The sequence below is a fragment of the Podarcis cretensis genome (genome assembly GCF_951804945.1).
Source record: "Podarcis cretensis genome assembly, chromosome: 12".
Lineage (NCBI taxonomy): Eukaryota > Metazoa > Chordata > Lepidosauria > Squamata > Lacertidae > Podarcis > Podarcis cretensis.
In genome coordinates this window covers 26,035,773-26,053,796 of record NC_137181.1, presented here as the reverse complement: position 1 = coordinate 26,053,796, position 18,024 = coordinate 26,035,773, and the positions used below count along the sequence as shown (strand labels likewise).

General features: G+C 43.1%; 1 protein-coding gene across 3 annotated transcripts in view; it reads right to left on the bottom strand.

Annotated features, from left to right (window-relative positions):
* Positions 1–3,237: 3,237 nt before the first annotated feature.
* FAM171A1 (family with sequence similarity 171 member A1) overlaps positions 3,238–18,024 on the bottom strand; it is a 73,908-nt gene continuing 59,121 nt past the window's right edge. For all 3 annotated transcript variants that reach the window (XM_079948300.1, XM_079948299.1, XM_079948301.1), the window contains 3 exons: positions 9,677–9,793; positions 9,034–9,148; positions 3,238–6,100 (listed from right to left, as the gene is read on the bottom strand). In XM_079948300.1, the coding sequence (XP_079804426.1) occupies positions 4,393–6,100; positions 9,034–9,148; positions 9,677–9,793 (1,940 nt within the window). In that variant the 3' untranslated portion in view covers positions 3,238–4,392. The remainder of the gene's footprint in view (positions 6,101–9,033; positions 9,149–9,676; positions 9,794–18,024) is intronic.

Here is an 18,024-nt window from a genome sequence, read left to right as displayed (position 1 = left end):
AAGTATTGCAGTACTGAGTCATTTAATTGGGCCTGGAAACTAATTGGCAGCCAGACCAAGATTGGTGTAATACGCTCAAACCATCTTGCCTCACTGAATTTTGCACCAGCTGAGGTTTCTGTCTTCAGAGGCAGCTCCACATATAATGCATTACAGTATTCTAACCTAGAGGTTATCAGAGCATAGACAACAGAAATTGGGCTATCCCTGTCCAGATAGCGGCACAGCTGGGCTAAAGCTGAGCCTCAAGTGACAGCAATGGATCCATAAGTACCCCCAAGCTACATACCTGCTCCTTCAGAGGAGGCGTAACCCCATCAAGAGCAAGCAAACGTCCCATCCATCTGATCTTGGGAACCACCCACCAACAGTGCCTCATCTTATCTGGGCTGAGCTTTAGTTTGTTGTAAACAACATGTTTGTAAATCACTTTGGGAAGCATTTTGTTTGAAACGCGGTCTATGAATCTTTTGAAGAAATAATATGTGCTTCTCTTAGTGACTCTCTTATTGTTATCAGGTTTCTGTGTTAAAGAGATTTGATTTCTTAAATTAGGATCATTGCTTTTGTTTGGGTAGCTGTTTTATCCCCGAGAAGTGCCTCATTTGTACACACTAATTACATCCTGTTCGTTAACAGCCTTTGCTCCTTTGCTTGAAATTAAAAAACTGCCAGAAATAAGCTCACGAAAAGCACAGTGGAGCTGGTGCCGCCGTTTATTGAGCTATAACCTGGTCCTTGGTGGGTAACTGAGGGTTATTGCCGAGAGTTACTATCAAAAAGACTGCTGGCCCAATTAATTTCAAGCACTGCTCCTTGTGCCAGCATCTAGGTCAAAAAGACAACAGTGGCACTTTCAAACGGCTCTCTGGAGAAGCAGAGTGCCATTGCAAGGAAGGAGAGGCAAAGTTCAGATTTGTTTAGGTGTTGTAGGCATTGCATCAATCAATCAATCAACCAACCAACCAACGATTGCATCACTTCTGTGTGATTAACAGGGGAGCTGAATTTGCCATTGAGGGTTTTCTCTACTGGGTGTGGCCTGGCTGTCTTCTGGGAGTCATTTTCATTATTGGCCTAGCCACATACTCCATTCAGCTCTTCCTGCCAGTACAGCTGACATTTCCAGGAGCTGTATTTGCCAATATGGTAATCTCTCTTTTTTTGTGGGGAGATGAGTTTAGGAAGACAGGATTATGTCGTATTCATTCAAATACCCGCATTATTATAAAGTACCAGATCTCTGCATTAAATATATTACAAAGGAACACATTTGTCCTAGAACATTCTTCACATTTGGACTCCACCTTTTTTCTCCACAAAGCTCACACAGCAAAGAGGAATGTTAGGTTACTTCGTTTTGTTTTGAATACAATCCTGCAAGGTCCTTCGAACAGTGACCTGGCCCAAGGTCAGCCAGTGAACATGGCAGAAACTAATGCCACTCTGTGACAGCAGTGGCCCAGAGTTGCTGGTGGATAGTTGTGTTGGTTTGTTTTTTGTGTATGCCATGGTTACTACCAAAATTGTGAGCGGTCTGCAGAGTCATATGAAATTGTTTTGTGGGTGCCACATCAGGTCCCTGGGCTAGGACTTAGGTACCCCTGGTATACATCCACTAGTATAAATGTTATACTATGAAGCCTGTAGGACAGGGTGCAGAGTAAATATGCATTTCAACACCTCTTAGGGAGGACAAAACCATAAAGTGTCCCCTTTTTGCAAGATGATGGTGAGGGAGAGCGAGGAGCAGCGGCTGAGGTGTGGAGTAAGGGAGATGAGGAAAAAAGCAGGATTCTGAGAGAGTAGTTTGCCCCAAGCAAATGCCAAAGGTTTCCTGATACCACAAACGGGTCCTTTGCCCTACCAAGGTGTGTGGGGGGGATTCTTGAATATGTTGGCTGAGGGAAGTGCCATCTAAGTTACACCAGGTACTCTGGAGAAGAGCTGGAGTATCTTCTTTGTTCGATCCCCAGGATGAGAAGAGTAACTACGTATCAGAGACCTTTGTTTCCTTACCTGCTAAATGTTTACATTTTATATGCTCTTTCATCACATGATGTAAAAGCCACTTCTGGAAATGTAGCGGAATTTGAGGAAGTTCACTACTGCTCATTTCCATGCTGTTTCCAGAAAATCGCAGTTTTGCATTGCCATTTTCACATGGTTTTTCATGATTCCAACTCAGCTGCTCATGCGATGAAATCTGAAGTGGTATGCCAACATGCAGTTCTTTCCTGATGTTTAAAATTTAGCATGGGATTCTGGTAAATTAACCAGAAAGCCAAAGTTCTGTAATGCAATAGGTAATTGCAGTGTAAAAGGAACATTGCAAATTGGGACAGAAGCTCTTTCATTATAACCAGTAAAATGAATGTAATAAACCCCATGTATGAATGAAGCTTTAGTTTCTTTTTACAGGAATTATGTATATTATAATATGCTTGCAGGCTTCCCATAAGCATATGTTGGACCACTGTGAGAACAGGACACTAGGCTAAATTGTCCTTTGGCCTGATCCAACAGGCTCATCTTATGTTCTTATTTAATGTACTGCAATACATCTATTATGGATCTCCAATCCTGTATAGACCACCCTTGCCCTTGAAACATAGCAAGAACGTTAAAGATGTATTCTTTAATACAAGCATTCCCAAAGGTCTCAAGTAGTGTTTGCATAATAGCTTTCTTAATATTTGTTGTCGACAACATTAGAACAAAATATACAAAACAAATTGTGTAACATCTGTGAAAACCACAAGAATTATTATGTTCTTTAATGATACACTCACCTTTGCCCCCCCCCCCCCCAGTTTAGGGAGCCATTTAAAACAGATGGCAATGTTAATTTTAATTGCCTTGAGTTTTCTTTCAAAAACAACACAACAGGTATTAAAATTGCCCCCGGGGAAATGTACAGGATTTATATGGCTGCACTGCATTTGGGGTTCTGCATTAGAGCTGTACTTTGGCCTTTGAATCACTGTCAGTGGACTTTCTGTGTTCAATTATCTCCTATGTCCACAATGTTTTCCGCAACAGTGGCAAATGGAAAGCCGGGTGTTTGGCATTGGCCCTCCCTTGCCATAGATGAACCAAGGAGGACATTGAGATTCCATGAGATTTAAGTGATAGAATTCAAGCACACCAACCTCAGCAGCCACTTTGTAGAGTTCAAATTGCTAGTAAATAATAATAATGCTGCAACTAAAAGGAGGAATTAAAAAAAATATATCCTAAATTTTTAAAAAGTTTATTTTTCAATTATAATTTTTGGATAACCAAGCAGCTTTATATAGAGAAAGCACAGAAGTGTTTATCTGGCACTTTTGGATAGTACATAACAACTTTTGCCCGAACTCTCTAAAACACACATTCAGTCCACTTGCTTGGTCCATAGTCCATGTTACTTCAGCCTATATACACCATATTTACAGTCATTGCAACTATCTTCTTGGCTACTTTCGGGTTTTTGCTTTTCCAAAGATGTCCTCTAGCCTATCTTTGCTAAACAGAATCCACAGTACACACCATAACTAGGGAACACACTGCGGTGAAAGAAGGAGTCCCATCAGCACAGACATTTGATGGCATGCAGTTCTTAAAAGAAAATGTAAAGCTTTAGAAAGAGAAAGAAATCTGAATATTCAAGGCGCTAGCAAAAAGAAGGGGCTGTTCATTGTTCCTGTAAAAAAGGCACTTGGGAGTGGGGGATTGGAACCAGAGGAATCGCAGCTGACTTTAAAATTCAGTTTGGCTTCGTTAAAAAAAGGCTCTTCAAAATACCAAGAGATTCTACTCAGGCTTTTGTGTAGGTAAAAATCAGTCGCTGAGCAGACTTATCGTAAGGACATAAAATGTTTAACAACTACCTTGTACATAAGTAAGAAAAGCATAGTTTACGCAAAAAAAGGTTACTAAAAAGCAGCAATGCATAGCCTTCCTTGGAGATAATGCATATCGGTAGACGTCAAGTGTCAAAAAGTCTAATGAAAGATACCCTTTCAGTAGCACTGTCATGATACAATTGAATTTAAGAAAACGCAATGAAGTTTCACATAGATCCCTTTCCGGGGAAATCTGAGGTCATAATCCGCCATACCACATGCCAAACATGTCCAAACGTCCTTGATGGCTGATGTCAAGTAAATGGAATCAAGAGTCACACTCTTAAAAGCTCTCTCGTAGGAAGCGTCCCTCGCGCGGCCTCTTCAGAGCAACTATCTGAATCTGCACAGTAATTCTTTGCACTTCCTCCATTGCCCCCACCCTGAGGGTTCTCCCCGCCCTCTCCTTTTTCCACAGACAAACTGAGAACATCCGCCGAAAGAAATATTTGGCAACTTTAATACTCCCCTGGGTCGGTGGGGGAAAAGATGAATGGACCGCAGCTCACTTTAGGTTGAACGCCATCAGTGGCCTCTCCTCTCGCTTTTGCCAAGGACTCTTCTTATCTTCTCCTTGATCGTCATCGTCATCGTCATCCTCGTCATCTTCATCATCTTCAGCTTCGTTATGGACAGTCATTCCGTGCTCTGGGCTCGTTAAGGGCTCTGGTGAACTTTCCACTGTTCGTTTTAGCGTCTCTTCCTGCAGGCTGGGCAGCTGGCTGCCAGTCCTTCTGCTCCCTGCCTCCAAGAGGCACCTTAGAGTACTGTCTTCTGGACTGCAAACGGCTGTACCGCATTCGCTGCCACTTTGGTCCATATCATCCAAATACACAAGCTGCGTGTAAGCTGTGCTGTCGGGAGCTTTCTGCTCCTTTTGCGGATGTGCCTGAACTTGCAGGTGGGTTTGGTGCAGGGACAAATGATCTCCCCTTCCCCTCCGGGCGGATTTGGGCTCGTTCATGTCCACCCCAGAATCCAAGCTGGCGTCGTTGCTTCCGTTCCTCCCAGCTCTTTGAAGATCGATGTACGAATGTCTAACATGAGCATTGGAACGCCCGTCGAGAGAAACAAACCACGCCCGAGGATGAGGTAAAGGCTTGCCTCCTCCTAACTCCATGAGAGCTTTCTCCGTAAGAAGCTGCACTTCGCTATTCATCTGCGCCAAAGAGGCGTCGTTGAGTGATGCCGGAATGGATACAGATTCAGACATTGAGACATTCTGGGTGCTCCATTCGCTTGCTCCAGCTTCTTGCAAATGCTGCTGAGATATTGCTTGAGCGGCCAGCTGCTGGGGCTGCATCTGTTGCTGCGAGTGTGGGAAGAGCTGAGAATGAGGGCTCGATAGTTCCGCCTGGAGCCTTTCTATGTCGATCTGCTGATCGGTGGGAACGACCAGAGGCTGGCTAATGTAAGGATGTTCTCCGGGAAGTTTCATATAATGGCCTGGAATAACCAGCGTAGGCAATACTTTTCTGTAAACACTGTCATTAACCTGATCAACAGAATTACAGCAGACCAGCTGACCTGGCCGAGGGAAGGAAGTGGGTCTCTCGAGGTGGTCAACAGAGCGAGACATCATACATTCACTGGGCCTGCAGTCTAACAGTTCTGTTTCGGGTGCTGAAGGGATGGGGTACAGTTGCTCCTGGAGATTGTATTTACTTCCTGTAGAAATATGGTTCATGGAGGCCTGCTCTGGTTTCTCAAATAAAGGCCGAGTCAACATTGCACTGTAACTCCTCCTGTGATCTTCCTTGTCAGGGGAGTCATATCCTTCTGATGCCTCCATAGATTTCCTGGGGTTTATAGGAAAGCTATCCACTGATTTAAGGTAGTCTTTTCGCAGAGTGTCGCTAGAGGCCATGTTCTCCAGAGACATACGGCTCTGATCCTTCTCCTTATGGGAAAGCAACTCTTCTCGGGAGCTGAACTCTTGCGAGGTGCTGTATGTGTGCTTGAGCATGGGAGTGCGCATATCTGCTTCTCCCCCCGAACACACTTTCTCCATGCGCACAGCTCCCATCAGCTCCTTGTGGCCGGAGGATTCTGTGTGTCCATTGCTGGCAACGGACAACCCACCAGGGAATTCTGACTCGCGGCGCGAAAATATCAAGTTGAGGTGGGACATAGAGGTCGACTGATCCTTCTTAGCGCCACTAAGCGTTGAGGACAGCTGCAGTTTCTTATGACGTGGCTTCAGACACTTTCGCCTATCGTAAAAAGAGAACAAAAATAGTTAACAAAAGACAATATCTTGTTGCAGGTGCTAAGTGAATGGTCCTATTCAGGGTTCCAACCTGACAGCTCTGTAGAGAACAGGTTTTCTTAGTGGTTGGCTCCCCGTTCATGGAATGCTCTCCCTAGAGAAGCATGCCCATCACCATCTTTATCTGTTTTTGGTTGCCAGGCAGAAACATTATTATTTACCCAGGCTTTTGGCCCTTAATTTGTATATTTGTGGCCTATTTTTGTGCTCATCTTTTTAGTAGGGCAGGTGAGGCTGGATTTGCCTGTACATTTTATTTCTATATACAGTCGTGTCTTGGAAGTCAAACAGCTTAGTTCCCAAATGTTTTGGCTCCTGAATGATGGAAAACCAGAAGTGACTGTTCTGGTTTGCAAACTATTTTTGGAAGCCAAATGCCTGACGGGGCTTCCGTGGCTTCTGATTGGCTGCAGGAGCTTCTTGCAGCCAATCAGAAGCCACACTTTGGTTTTTTGAACATTTTGGAAGTTGAACAGACTTCCGGAATGGATTCCGTTCAACTTCTGAGGTACGACTGTATATATATATATATATATATATATATATATATATATATATATATGAACATTTTTATTTTATTCTCCATTCTTTTACTTGGTTTTAATTCCTGTCCCCCCATTTAAGTTGCTGAGTCACTTTTGTGAAAAGAGACATAATGATGGTGATGGTGATGATGATAATAGAATTCCTAAATGTCTGTGCTGCTTTTTATCTTCTAAAAGTTCCGTTGGAATACATCAACTACTTATATTTTCATTAATTTCACATGTTAAAAGAAAAAAAAAGATGATTATTTTTAATATGTGACCCTCCAGTGAGCTTGTTTAGGTTCACTGCGCTGCATCCAAAACTGTCCTTCTGTCCATCCTCTGCTCTCAGAGGAACAGCAGTCTGTCTTGGGAGTTTCTCCTGGCTAGAATACTGTGTGAGGTGAAGGTTTCAAAATGCGGGAAGTCTTTGCAAGTAAAGGAGGTTTTGTCACAGCACAAAGAGTCACCAGGTTACATGCTGAGGGTGACGGCAAAGACGACGGAGACAGAGTTAGCATGCCCGTCCATGCTCTGCCATTTCCATGTGTTGGCCTAAGTTGTTTTTATAACTATGGCTTTTAAATGCTGCTTTTACATATAATTTATTGCTGCTGCTTTTTGTGTTTAATGGTGTGTTGTTGTTGTTTTTTGGTATTGTTGCACTTTTGTAAGCCACACTGAAAAGTCCTCAGGAGAGCTGGGAAATAAATAATACATAATGGCAATCAAATCTTCCTTCAAACGAAATCCTTTTTCTCCCATTGCTGTTCTTCCCTTTGAAAAGGAGGCCCTCATTTGGACTAGGGGGATATCACATGCGGTTCCCTCACTGCGAGAAGTGAAGTTACAGGGAACCAGGCAGAGGGCCTTCTCAGTAGTGGCGCCCGCCCTGTGGAACTCTCTCTCATCAGATGTCAAGGAAATAAACACCTGACTTTTAGAAGACATCTGAAGTCAGCCCTGTATCGGGAAGTTTTAAATGTCTGATGTGTTACAATTTTTTATGTGTTGTAAGCCGCCCAGAGTGGCCAGGGGAAATGCAATCAGATGGGCAGGATATAAATAATAAAATTATTATTATTATTATTATTATTATTATTAGTAGTAGTAGTAGTATTCAGAATGCCTGAACAGAGCTCATAACAGGGAACTGAAATCCAAAGGTGTAATTTTGCTTGACCATTATGGCAGCTGGTATACATATCAGTGCACCAACTGAAAGTGTTTGTGAGAAAGCACCATTTCCCTTCGTTGCAAAATGAAATGGCAAACAATAGACATGAAGTTAATGGCTTTGGATGCCTCTCCTCCAGTTATATTACGATGCCTGTCACCTTAAGCAATTGAAACAGACTGTAAGGGAAGATCAGGATGTGGACTGCTGAACTGGGACCAAGATCACTATTACAAAGTGCTTCCCTTTCTAAAGATAACTGCATATGGTTTAAATGAAATTGATAACCCCCTGCGTAAAGCCAGCTTTTTGTAACATGGGGAATATGGGCGTGACTCCCTAGTCCCCCATTGTGCCCCTTTTTATACCACAGAGGAAAGAAAATTTAAGCAATTTAAGAAATGGGCAACTGTAGGGTTGTACAAAATGCATAATCTATTCAAACCGATCAGTTACTGGCTCAACTAGGGGACATCGGTCTGAATTAGTTTCAGATGGTTCAGACCCAGTCATTCAGTTCTTGTTTTTATCTCACTCAAGGTGCTCTAATGATCTAATGGTTTTTTCTTTTTCTTTTTGAGAGCTTCTGTGCCAAGAGAGAGAAAATTTAAAGGATCACTCATCAGGATGGAATGTTTCTTCCTCCCCTAGTATTAAAGCAAAATGGGATGGTCTCTGTACACGAACTGAGGAAACACAGTGGAGATTATACTTAATTTCCTCCCTATTGGCAGCAAAACATTTGCGCCAGAAACCCCCATTCATGCTGCAAGGATGGTGGTTCCAAGGTACGAGAGTTAGCCTTAGTAGAAAAACTAAAGAAGTGAGTCGAGTTAGAAGGACAGCAAAATCAATACACTTTCATAGGGACTTCATATTCTCTTACCATGGTTACATCAAGACTAAGTTGAACTGTGAAACTTCCAGAGGCCCCCAAATCATTTTGACATGACCTCTTGCTCAAACATCTGTGGTCCCGATATTGTGACCTACTGCTATGGACCAAAATATGCTCAGTATACAAAGACCCTTTTAGGAAGTATGAGATGGACAATGTAATTACATTGCAGTTTTAGGTTGCGTTTTTTTTTTTTAATGGATGCTTGAAATGTAGGATGGAAAATTTACTGGAAAACTCGTAATTGGTTAAAAAAAAGAGAGGTTTTTTTTTACCTGCAGTAGTACAAGAGGAGGCACAGTAAAACCAGAAGTATCAAAGCCATCCCTCCTAGAATAGCCAAAAGAAACACTGTGTGGTAAGTGCTTATGTCCTGGGTTACAACGGGACCTAGAAGAGAAAAAGTTGAAAAGGCTGAAGAAAAGCAATCCAACCAATACAGAGCCTTCCAATTCCCCTTTGAGTGCATATTTAAGGGACAGGCTGGTTCTGGGTCCTAGTGTGCACCCCTCCCTTCCTTGGAACAGGGGCAGACTTTGGTCTCTCAAATTTCAGTGGCGCTCTCTGTGATGCTACAATTCAGTGCCCCCAACTCTTGCACCCCATTCTACATTATTGTTGTAGTGCTGGCACCCAGTGCAGCTGAACCAATCATGCTATCCTAAAACCACCTGTTCTCAGAGGGGGTCCCCTGTAGGTGCTTCTGCAGGCAGCAGGAGTGATGCCACCCACGCCAGACAGTGACAAGAGGCCCACCATTCATACTTCCCACAATGCCCCAGAGCAGTAGTACGCTGGGAGGGCCTTGTGGGTAATTAAAATGGCGGGTGCACTGATACTATAGTGAAACACACAGGCCCATTCACAGCAAGGTGTGCAGATATGTATGGAACGAAGAAAAGAAAACTCTCATTTCACCTGGATTTGTGGGGGACATGGCTGCAACCCAGTATCCCAGCTGTGGGGCAATATAAGTCCAGGTCATCTCGCTTCCTTCTTGTTCTACGATGCCCAAGCTGCTTTTCAACCATGTTCCTGTAACACAGGGATTCAAAATGTATTTAGGAACACCATAAAAGGAAGGCTTAACAAATCTGTGCATTGACACAAGTCACCTTGTGGCGAAAGGCCTTATTTGAGGTGGTTTTTGTTTGTTTTGCTTTGTTTTAAAATAACAGAGAGACCAAGGCTGCAGCTGTATTTATCTTTTACGTGGCCCTTCAGCCCCAATGAAAACAGTGCGACTACTTGCTTCCGAGTAAGCATGCAGAGGACTGTGCTATGAAGACAAAAGTTGGCCGTGATGCTAAATGAGTCACATGGAAACACGTTAGCTGAAGAACAAGAGAGTTAACAAAAGATTAAGGGGACTGAGCTGGGAGGTAAGATTTGACCCTTTCCTTGGTTCCAACAAAGATGGTATTGGCCAGGAAGAGACGGTCCCCAATGGCCCACAAAGGCATTTAGCATTATAATCTCAATGTTTGGAGTTTATGATAGGGGTTGTAGATGCAGTTCCTGTACAAACATTTAGATGCTGGGCTGTCATGGATGCAGCGAGTGCACTTCTAGGAAGGAATTCATGGAGGAAAAAGAGCAGCCCCAGTGATCAAAATCCACGTTAGCGTAGGTCATTAAGGCTGCAATCTTATGCGCACTGACCTGGAAGTAAGCTCAAATTAGACACAATGTGACTTATGGGTATAAGAGTGTTCTGTTGGTGTCCCTCAAACCTCTGGAGCTACATGTTTATCACATAGGAGCAACAGCAGCAAGCTTTTAGCAAAGGGAGGTGTGTGCACGCGTCCCATTGTTTTCAATTTAAAGAATGTCTACGTGCCCATCGTAGCACAAATCAACCATCGTGACTTTTAGGCAGAGTTTTATTAAATGAGTGCAAGTAGTTTTGCTTTCCGCCAGCAGTGGGCGCCAAAACTAACAAATAAGGAGGGAAGCAGGCAAAGTACCTGGAGATGAGCTCAATTCAAGTTCTGCTGTATTCATTACCCTAGTCCAGGAGACAGCAAACTTTTTCAGCAGGGGGCCGGTCCACTGTCCCTCAGACCTTATGGGGGGGGCAAACTACATTTTTGGGGAAAGAATGAACGAATTCCTATGCCCCACAAATAACCCAGAGATGCATTTTAAATAAAAGGACACATTCCACTCATGTAAAAACACACTGATTCCCGGACTGTCCACAGGCAGGATTGAGAAGGCAATTGGGCCAGATCCGGCCCCCGGGCCTTAGTTTGCCTACCCATGCCCTAGTATTTTTTTTTTATTTGGTGGGACGACTCCTGCACACTTCTCAAAAATCATATAAACGGGGGCTGTGCCACCACCACAATCACTTGAAATTAGAAGTATATCCTTGCGCTGCAATTGTATTTCAGATGGATTAACGTTACCATCAACAAAACCAGGGATATTTGAGTAACTTGGGAATGCAAAGCCAGCATGTGCCCAGCTCCTGATAAGATCTCGTGGACAACCAAAGGGAATCATTAATTTAACAGCTCGGGCAAAATATGAGTTTACGGCAGGACTGATATTCCGCCAGCGGGGGTAGAGGGGTGGGGTGGAGGGGGTGAGGGAGGACTTGCATCCTCCCTGACTCACATTACACTTCATTAATACAAACAAAATCCTTCCCAACCCTCTTTTAAAAGTTCTTTGTTGCTGCCGCTGAGTGAATTTTGTCCCTGAGCAGTGCAGCCATCAAAGGAGCCAGGCGGAGGTCACACACACAAAAACAAGCTTTTCAAGGTAGAGTTCAGCCATGATTCCAGCTGAATTAAGGAATGGCTCAGATCACTTTGCATTTGCCAACAAAAGGAAATACTGTACCCGTGGAGGAAGGAGAGAGCCAACAAAAGAGGCTGTCTTCCTGCATGTACAATACTCATTTATTCCGCCCGCCTGCTGTTGCTCCTTAACATTTGGGCCCCTGTCAGGAACACCCCTCAGAACACAAAGCAATCCTGGTTAGGGCAGCGCTTTCTCTGTGGGAGAGGGATTTGGGTGGGTGGGGCTGCAGCCCCTCAGATGTTGCTAGACTCAAACTCCCACCATCCCGGACTATTGGCCGTGTGGGCTCAGGCTCATGGGAGCTGGAGTCCAGCAACTGCTCTAAAACAGAGAATTGTTTTCTTGTAGAGATGGGTGAATTTTGGTTTCGCTCAGTTTCTCATTTCCCCCCTCACTCTTTAGTTCACTTTGCCACGTTTCTGCATTGGTTTGAGGATTTTAAAGAAGCAAGTCCTTGTGAAAATCCAGCATCCAGCAAAATCCAATATACAGTGGTACCTCGGGTTAAGTACTTAATTCGTTCCAAAGGTCCGTTCTTAACCTGAAGCACCACTTTAGCTAATGGGGCCTCCTGCTGCCGCCACGCCGCCGGAGCACGATTTCTGTTCTTATCCTGAAGCAAAGTTCTTAACCTGAGGTAATATTTCTGGGTTAGCAGAGTCTGTAACCTGAAGCGTCTTTAACTTGAAGTGTATGTAACCTGAGGTACCACTGGACACATCTTTTTATGTAGTTTTGGTCAACATAAACATTTTGGCAGAACCATTTTCCCTTAACGAATGCATTTCTGCAGGTGATTTTTGACTAATCCATGCATTTTAATACAGGCTTTTATGTATTTTTGGTACACATTCCTTGGCTTGGGAACCACATTGCGAAATCTGGAGAAGTGAGAATTTTGACGGGTGGCTGAGTTTTGGTGTGCAGATAATACTTTCAAGAAAGTGAAAACTAGGTAAGTTTGCCTGCAAATGTGAGCTGAATTGAATTTCTCCTCCACCCTTACTTTCTTCGTCACAAAAGCTGCCTCTGCTCTTATCTAGGTATCTCTGCTGGATGCATCGAGGAGGAGACGGCAAGAGCTGGCGAGTGGATTCCACCCAGCTCCCAGACAGCCCCATAATCAGTCACCCCAATTAAATCTCTCTAAGTTCCTGTAGGGAGCCACCTCCTGCCAAAAAACCTAAGATGGAATCTTTTATCGTCGCCATGTTTATCTTTGAACATGCCAGAAAATGGGTCCAAAGTATAAATAGAATACAGTGAGGAGAGGGGAGGCATATTTATTTATTTATTATTTATTTGTTTTTTTTAAAAAACCCTCTAAATCTCTGCCTGACAGTTTCATATGAACTAAGACACAGCTCTGGTCGTTTTATCATAATAATGCTGGCCTAAAAAAACACACCGCCTAGTCACTCAATATATACATTTTTATCCACATAGACAACGGAACTTCTTAAAAAAAACAAAACTGGAATTTTCCATGGAAATACTGCAGCTGGTTTTTATAGGCCAATATCAATGATCATTTGGCTCCAGCAAAACCCAGATGAGATAATGCTTTCTGATTCCGCTCCAAACATATGCTATCAATATTATAATACTTTAAAAAAAGAAAAGAAAAGAAAAGTGATGTAATTGTTTGTGAGGGGACAGAGTTAGCAGGTAACATCCAACCAAGGTACTTTCCATTTCCTGCTAAGGAAGACATTATTTGTCTCAGCAAGCCTACCCAAGCATGTAATATCAACATGCAATTTTCATGGGTATGCTTTTCTTTAAATGCTGCTTTTATTTATGTTTAATCTTTCTAATGTTAACTTTTTTAAACGTTTGCTTTTAATCAATTTTTTTTTTAAAAAAATCACATCTCATATTCTTCTTTGTAATCTGCTTGCAGGCCCTCTGTTGAGTACGTGGCATATAAATATTGTTAAAGGAATAAGGGAATGCTGCAGAGAGGAAGGAGGATTATGCAGCACCTAGCTAAACTATGGCACCTGCTCCCACAGGAAGCAGCGAGGGCCCCCAAACTCAATGGCTTTAAAAGATGATGAGACAAACTCACGGAGGAGAAGACTATCAGTGGCTACTAGCTATGCCGGTTATGCTCTGCTGCCACAGTTTGAGACAGCAATGCTTCTGAATAAAGATAAAAAAGTAAAAGGTAAAAGACTCCTGGATGGTAAAGTCCAGTCAAAGGCGACTATGGGGTTGTGGCACTCATCTCGCTTTCAGGCTGAGGGAGCCAGCGTTTGTCCACAGACAGCTTTCCGGGTCATCTGGCCAGCATGACTAAACTGCTTCTGGTGCAACGGAACACAGTGATGGAAACCAGAGTGCACAGAAACACCATTTACCTTCCCGCTGCAGCGATACCTATTTATCTAATTGCACTGGTATGCTTTCAAACTGCTAGGTGGGCAGGAGCTGGGACAGAGCAACAGGAGCTCACCCTGTTGTGTGGATTCAAACCACTGACCTTCTGATTGGCAAAAGCCCAAGAGGCTCAGTGGCTTAGACCACAGTGCCACCTATATTCCACCGGCTGCTGGAGACTACAGGAGGAGAGAGTACCCGAATCCTGGTTGCAGATTTCCCACAGGCATGTGGTTGGCCACTGTGAGAACAGGATGCTGGACTAGTTGAGCCACTGGCCTGATCCAGCAGGCCCTTCTTATGTTTTTAAGAATAGCAATTTTTCTATACCAGTATTTTTCGCTGGTATATTCTGCCGCACATCATTTACCCAATAATGGTGCATTAATGGTGGATTTATATTACATATTATTCTGTTTTATTAGTTGTTCTGCAATGCTTTTCCAATGTTACCACACGGTTGCTGTTTGGAGGGGCCTCCTTGCATTATACAGCGCAGCTAGGGCTGAAAAATAAACAAGTTAATTGGGAATATTTGTGGTATAACAAGCTACAGGATTTCAGCAGGAAGTTACGGGACACGCGGTGATAGGAAACAAGCTAATGTGTTCAACCCCAAAACATTTGAAGGCACAAGCTGTATTGAAAGTGGGATTGTGTAGAACCGCCATGAAACCACAAGCACGAGGCATAATGAATACGTATTTAAAATGTGTGTCTGGAGGGGCCGTACGTCTACACTGAGTGACTAGAAAGCCCCCTGACACATTCAACAAATATTTAACCAATGTGCAAGTGATGCCCCATGGCCTCATAAAATAATAATAATAATAATAATAATAATAATAATAATAATAATAATAATAATAATAATAAATTACTTGTACCCCGCCCATCTGGCTGGGTTGCCCCAGTCACTCTGAGTGGCTTCCAACAGAACATAACATATTTTTCACTCTATAAGATGCACCAGACCACAAGACGCACCTTGTTTTTGGAGGAGGAAAACAAGAAAAAAAATATTCTGAATCTCAGAAGCCAGAACAGCAAGAGGGATCGCTGCACAGTGAAAGCAGCAATCCCTCTTGCTGTTCTGGCTTCTGGGATAGCTGCGCAGCCTGCATTCACTCAATAAGACGCACACACATTTCCCCTTACTTTTTAGGAGGGAAAAAGTGAGTCTTATAGAGCAAAAAATACGGTAATACACAATACACCAGACATTAAAAGCTTTTTGATACAGAGCTGTTTTCAGATTAAGTGTGTTTGTGTCTGGGTGGCCGGGGGGGGGGGGGGGGCGCAATGCACACATGCATCTCTGACTGTGCTGTCCAACAGGACTATGTACCCAGATCTTTAGACCATCTTCAGAGGCCCTTCTTCAGCAGCATGCTACCCAACAATGTGTGATGGGTGAATACTACACAGAGGGCCTTTTTGGTGGTGGCACCCCGGTTATGGAACACCTTCCTCAGACAGATTTACCTGGCACACACGTTATGGATGTTTGGGCACCAGAAAAGATATTTTTGTTTCCCAAGGTGTGCTAAAATCTTGCTGCTGGTTTTTAAATAACCTTACTTTACATTGGTTTTGCTTTATTTGGTTTGGATTTTTGTTTCGTTTTAATCTTTATGGCATAACATTTTATTGTGAACTGCCCAAATAATATCAGTTATTGGGTGGCATATGAAAACTGTTAGTAAAAAAAAAAAAAAGGCAATGTCCTCCCTTCTGAAAACAGATGAGCATGCAGTCTTCAGGAAAGCACATAGGAAAAACTACCAAGGACATCTACGGCATAAGAACCCCAAAGGAATTGCAGAGGAGACTCTGTAGCTCATTGCTACCTTTCCCCAGGAATTCAGATGGAGATTCTCAGTTCTTAGAGTGGGAGGCAGGCCTCCCAAAGGAGATGTTTGTAACTGCTACAGAAAGTCTGAACAAAACCGAAGAATTAAAATAGCAAAGGGGTGGGGGAGGAGAGGAAGAAGGGAAGAGGCAGGAAAAAGATAAAGCCATTGTTAAATGCACAATTGAATGTCACTTAAAAGATGATCGCTATGATTTTGGCCTTGTCAAAGAGCCCTAACTCACTTAGGTACCACCAACCACATGTAAAAATGCCTAGGGCACAATCTAGCCAACCTCCTGGTCCCATTTATCTTGGTGGCGTAGATCATGCCCAAAGTAAATGCAAGCCTCTTGTTTTGAGAGTGGTCACATTTGCACACAATGATAACCAGGAAAATTGGTTTGCCTTGTGATCCTAAGACTGGCCTGGGAAACAACTAGAAGGTAGTTCATCTGCCCTATCCGAAGTCCTACTGGTCTCTCTCCAGGGTTAGAGGAGCTGATCAGAAAATCTTTATTTGCATCAGCCACTAGCCATAGCAATTAAACAAAATAAAATGTACTGAAGATAGAGGTGAAAACTGATCGTATTTTAGGATAAATACTGAACCCCCACTATCATGGGCATTTAGCTGCTGTGGTATAGTTGAGATAATTGGATGGCATCCAAGTTAAAGTCTTAGAGTAGACACATTAAAATGAATGAATATGACTAAGTTAGGCCCATTAATTTTAATGGGTCTATTCTGAGCAAAAGTTGGCTAAATACAACCCACAGTCTTCAGTTTCTGCTCCTGGGACCACAGATTATCTCACCTTCTCCCATACTGGCAGCTAGAGAAGATGTCCACTTTTATTAAGGCATGCAAGGTGATGGCTGTGGGAGGGGGAAGTTAACAGCCTGGAAATCCAATGTTCTCTGCATGCACAAGTTCAAATCCTACTCTTCTGTGATTTACAGAACAGGCTCAACAGCAGAGCACACTTTGCATGAAGAAGTTCCAAAGTTTAATTTTTGACATCTCCATTTCAAAGGTACACATTTAGCAGGATTGGGGAAATATCTTTGGGAGCTACAGCTAAGTCAGAGTAGGACCAGGGGTGAGGAAACCGTAGTCTTTTCAATGCTGCCAATGGCCAATGTTCAGGAAATATAGGAGATGTAGCCCAAAAGCATTTGGAGAGCCATAGGTTCTCCAACCGTGGTATAGATTTAGGGGGCCTAGGCCAGATATTCCTCCACATGTATGTGTGGGCAGCTGTTAGAATTCATTTTTGTCCACCTCCTGCTCCACTTGGTGGTAGCCTGCACAACGTTTCTAGGAAACACACACAGGTACGGAGGGAACAAAAACAGAACGATCTAGCACGCAGCACTTCGAACGTTAACTCTCCACTTCAAAGTTATATCCCCACCTTATAGGGATTAACATTATGGTCAACTTTTCTTTCATCTTTTAATTACATTTTTTAAAAGGAAGAAGTTTAGCATGGAGAATTCCTCCAATGCGGGCAAATTACCTTCCCCATGAAGAGTTAAAACATTTATCCTCAAACCAGGCAGAACAATGCCTTGCCATCAATCAGCCCGAGAAAGCTGTCCTAAAAAAATAAAAAAATATATAAAAAATATAGGGGGTTTGTTTAGAGTAGAAAGCTATCAGTGGAGAACATAAAACACTTCAGAAGTTCCTCCTAGGCAATTACAACAGTGGCAACAGTTCAGCCCTAAAGGTTCTCCCCCTGCACCCCCCTGCTCCTGTATTACATAGGGGGCTCCGACCATTGTTCTGAAGTTACCAGGCAACAGAAGAAATAAGCATATATAGTCTGAGATCATACTTTCATTACTCCTGCCTTTCACTGACTATTTTTTCCTAAAGGCTTCCAGCCAGATGAACCATTTTATCTTCAGCCTGCTACCCTTTTCATAGCACAAATATCATGGCTTGGCAAACAACAAACATAGGAAGCTGCCTTGTACCAAGTCATGGAGGAAGGGCTATCAGTGGCTACTAGTCATGATGGCTATGCTCTGCCTCACATCACTTTTACACATCACTTGGGAAGACAGGCAAACTCATGCCAGTGTATTGCAAGTAGCAAAGATCACCAGCGTCAAAGCAATGATTCTTCAACATCAACTTTGTTGGACTGGTCATGTTGTGCGGATGCCTGATTATCGTCTTCGAAAGCTACTACTCTACTCTGAACTTAAA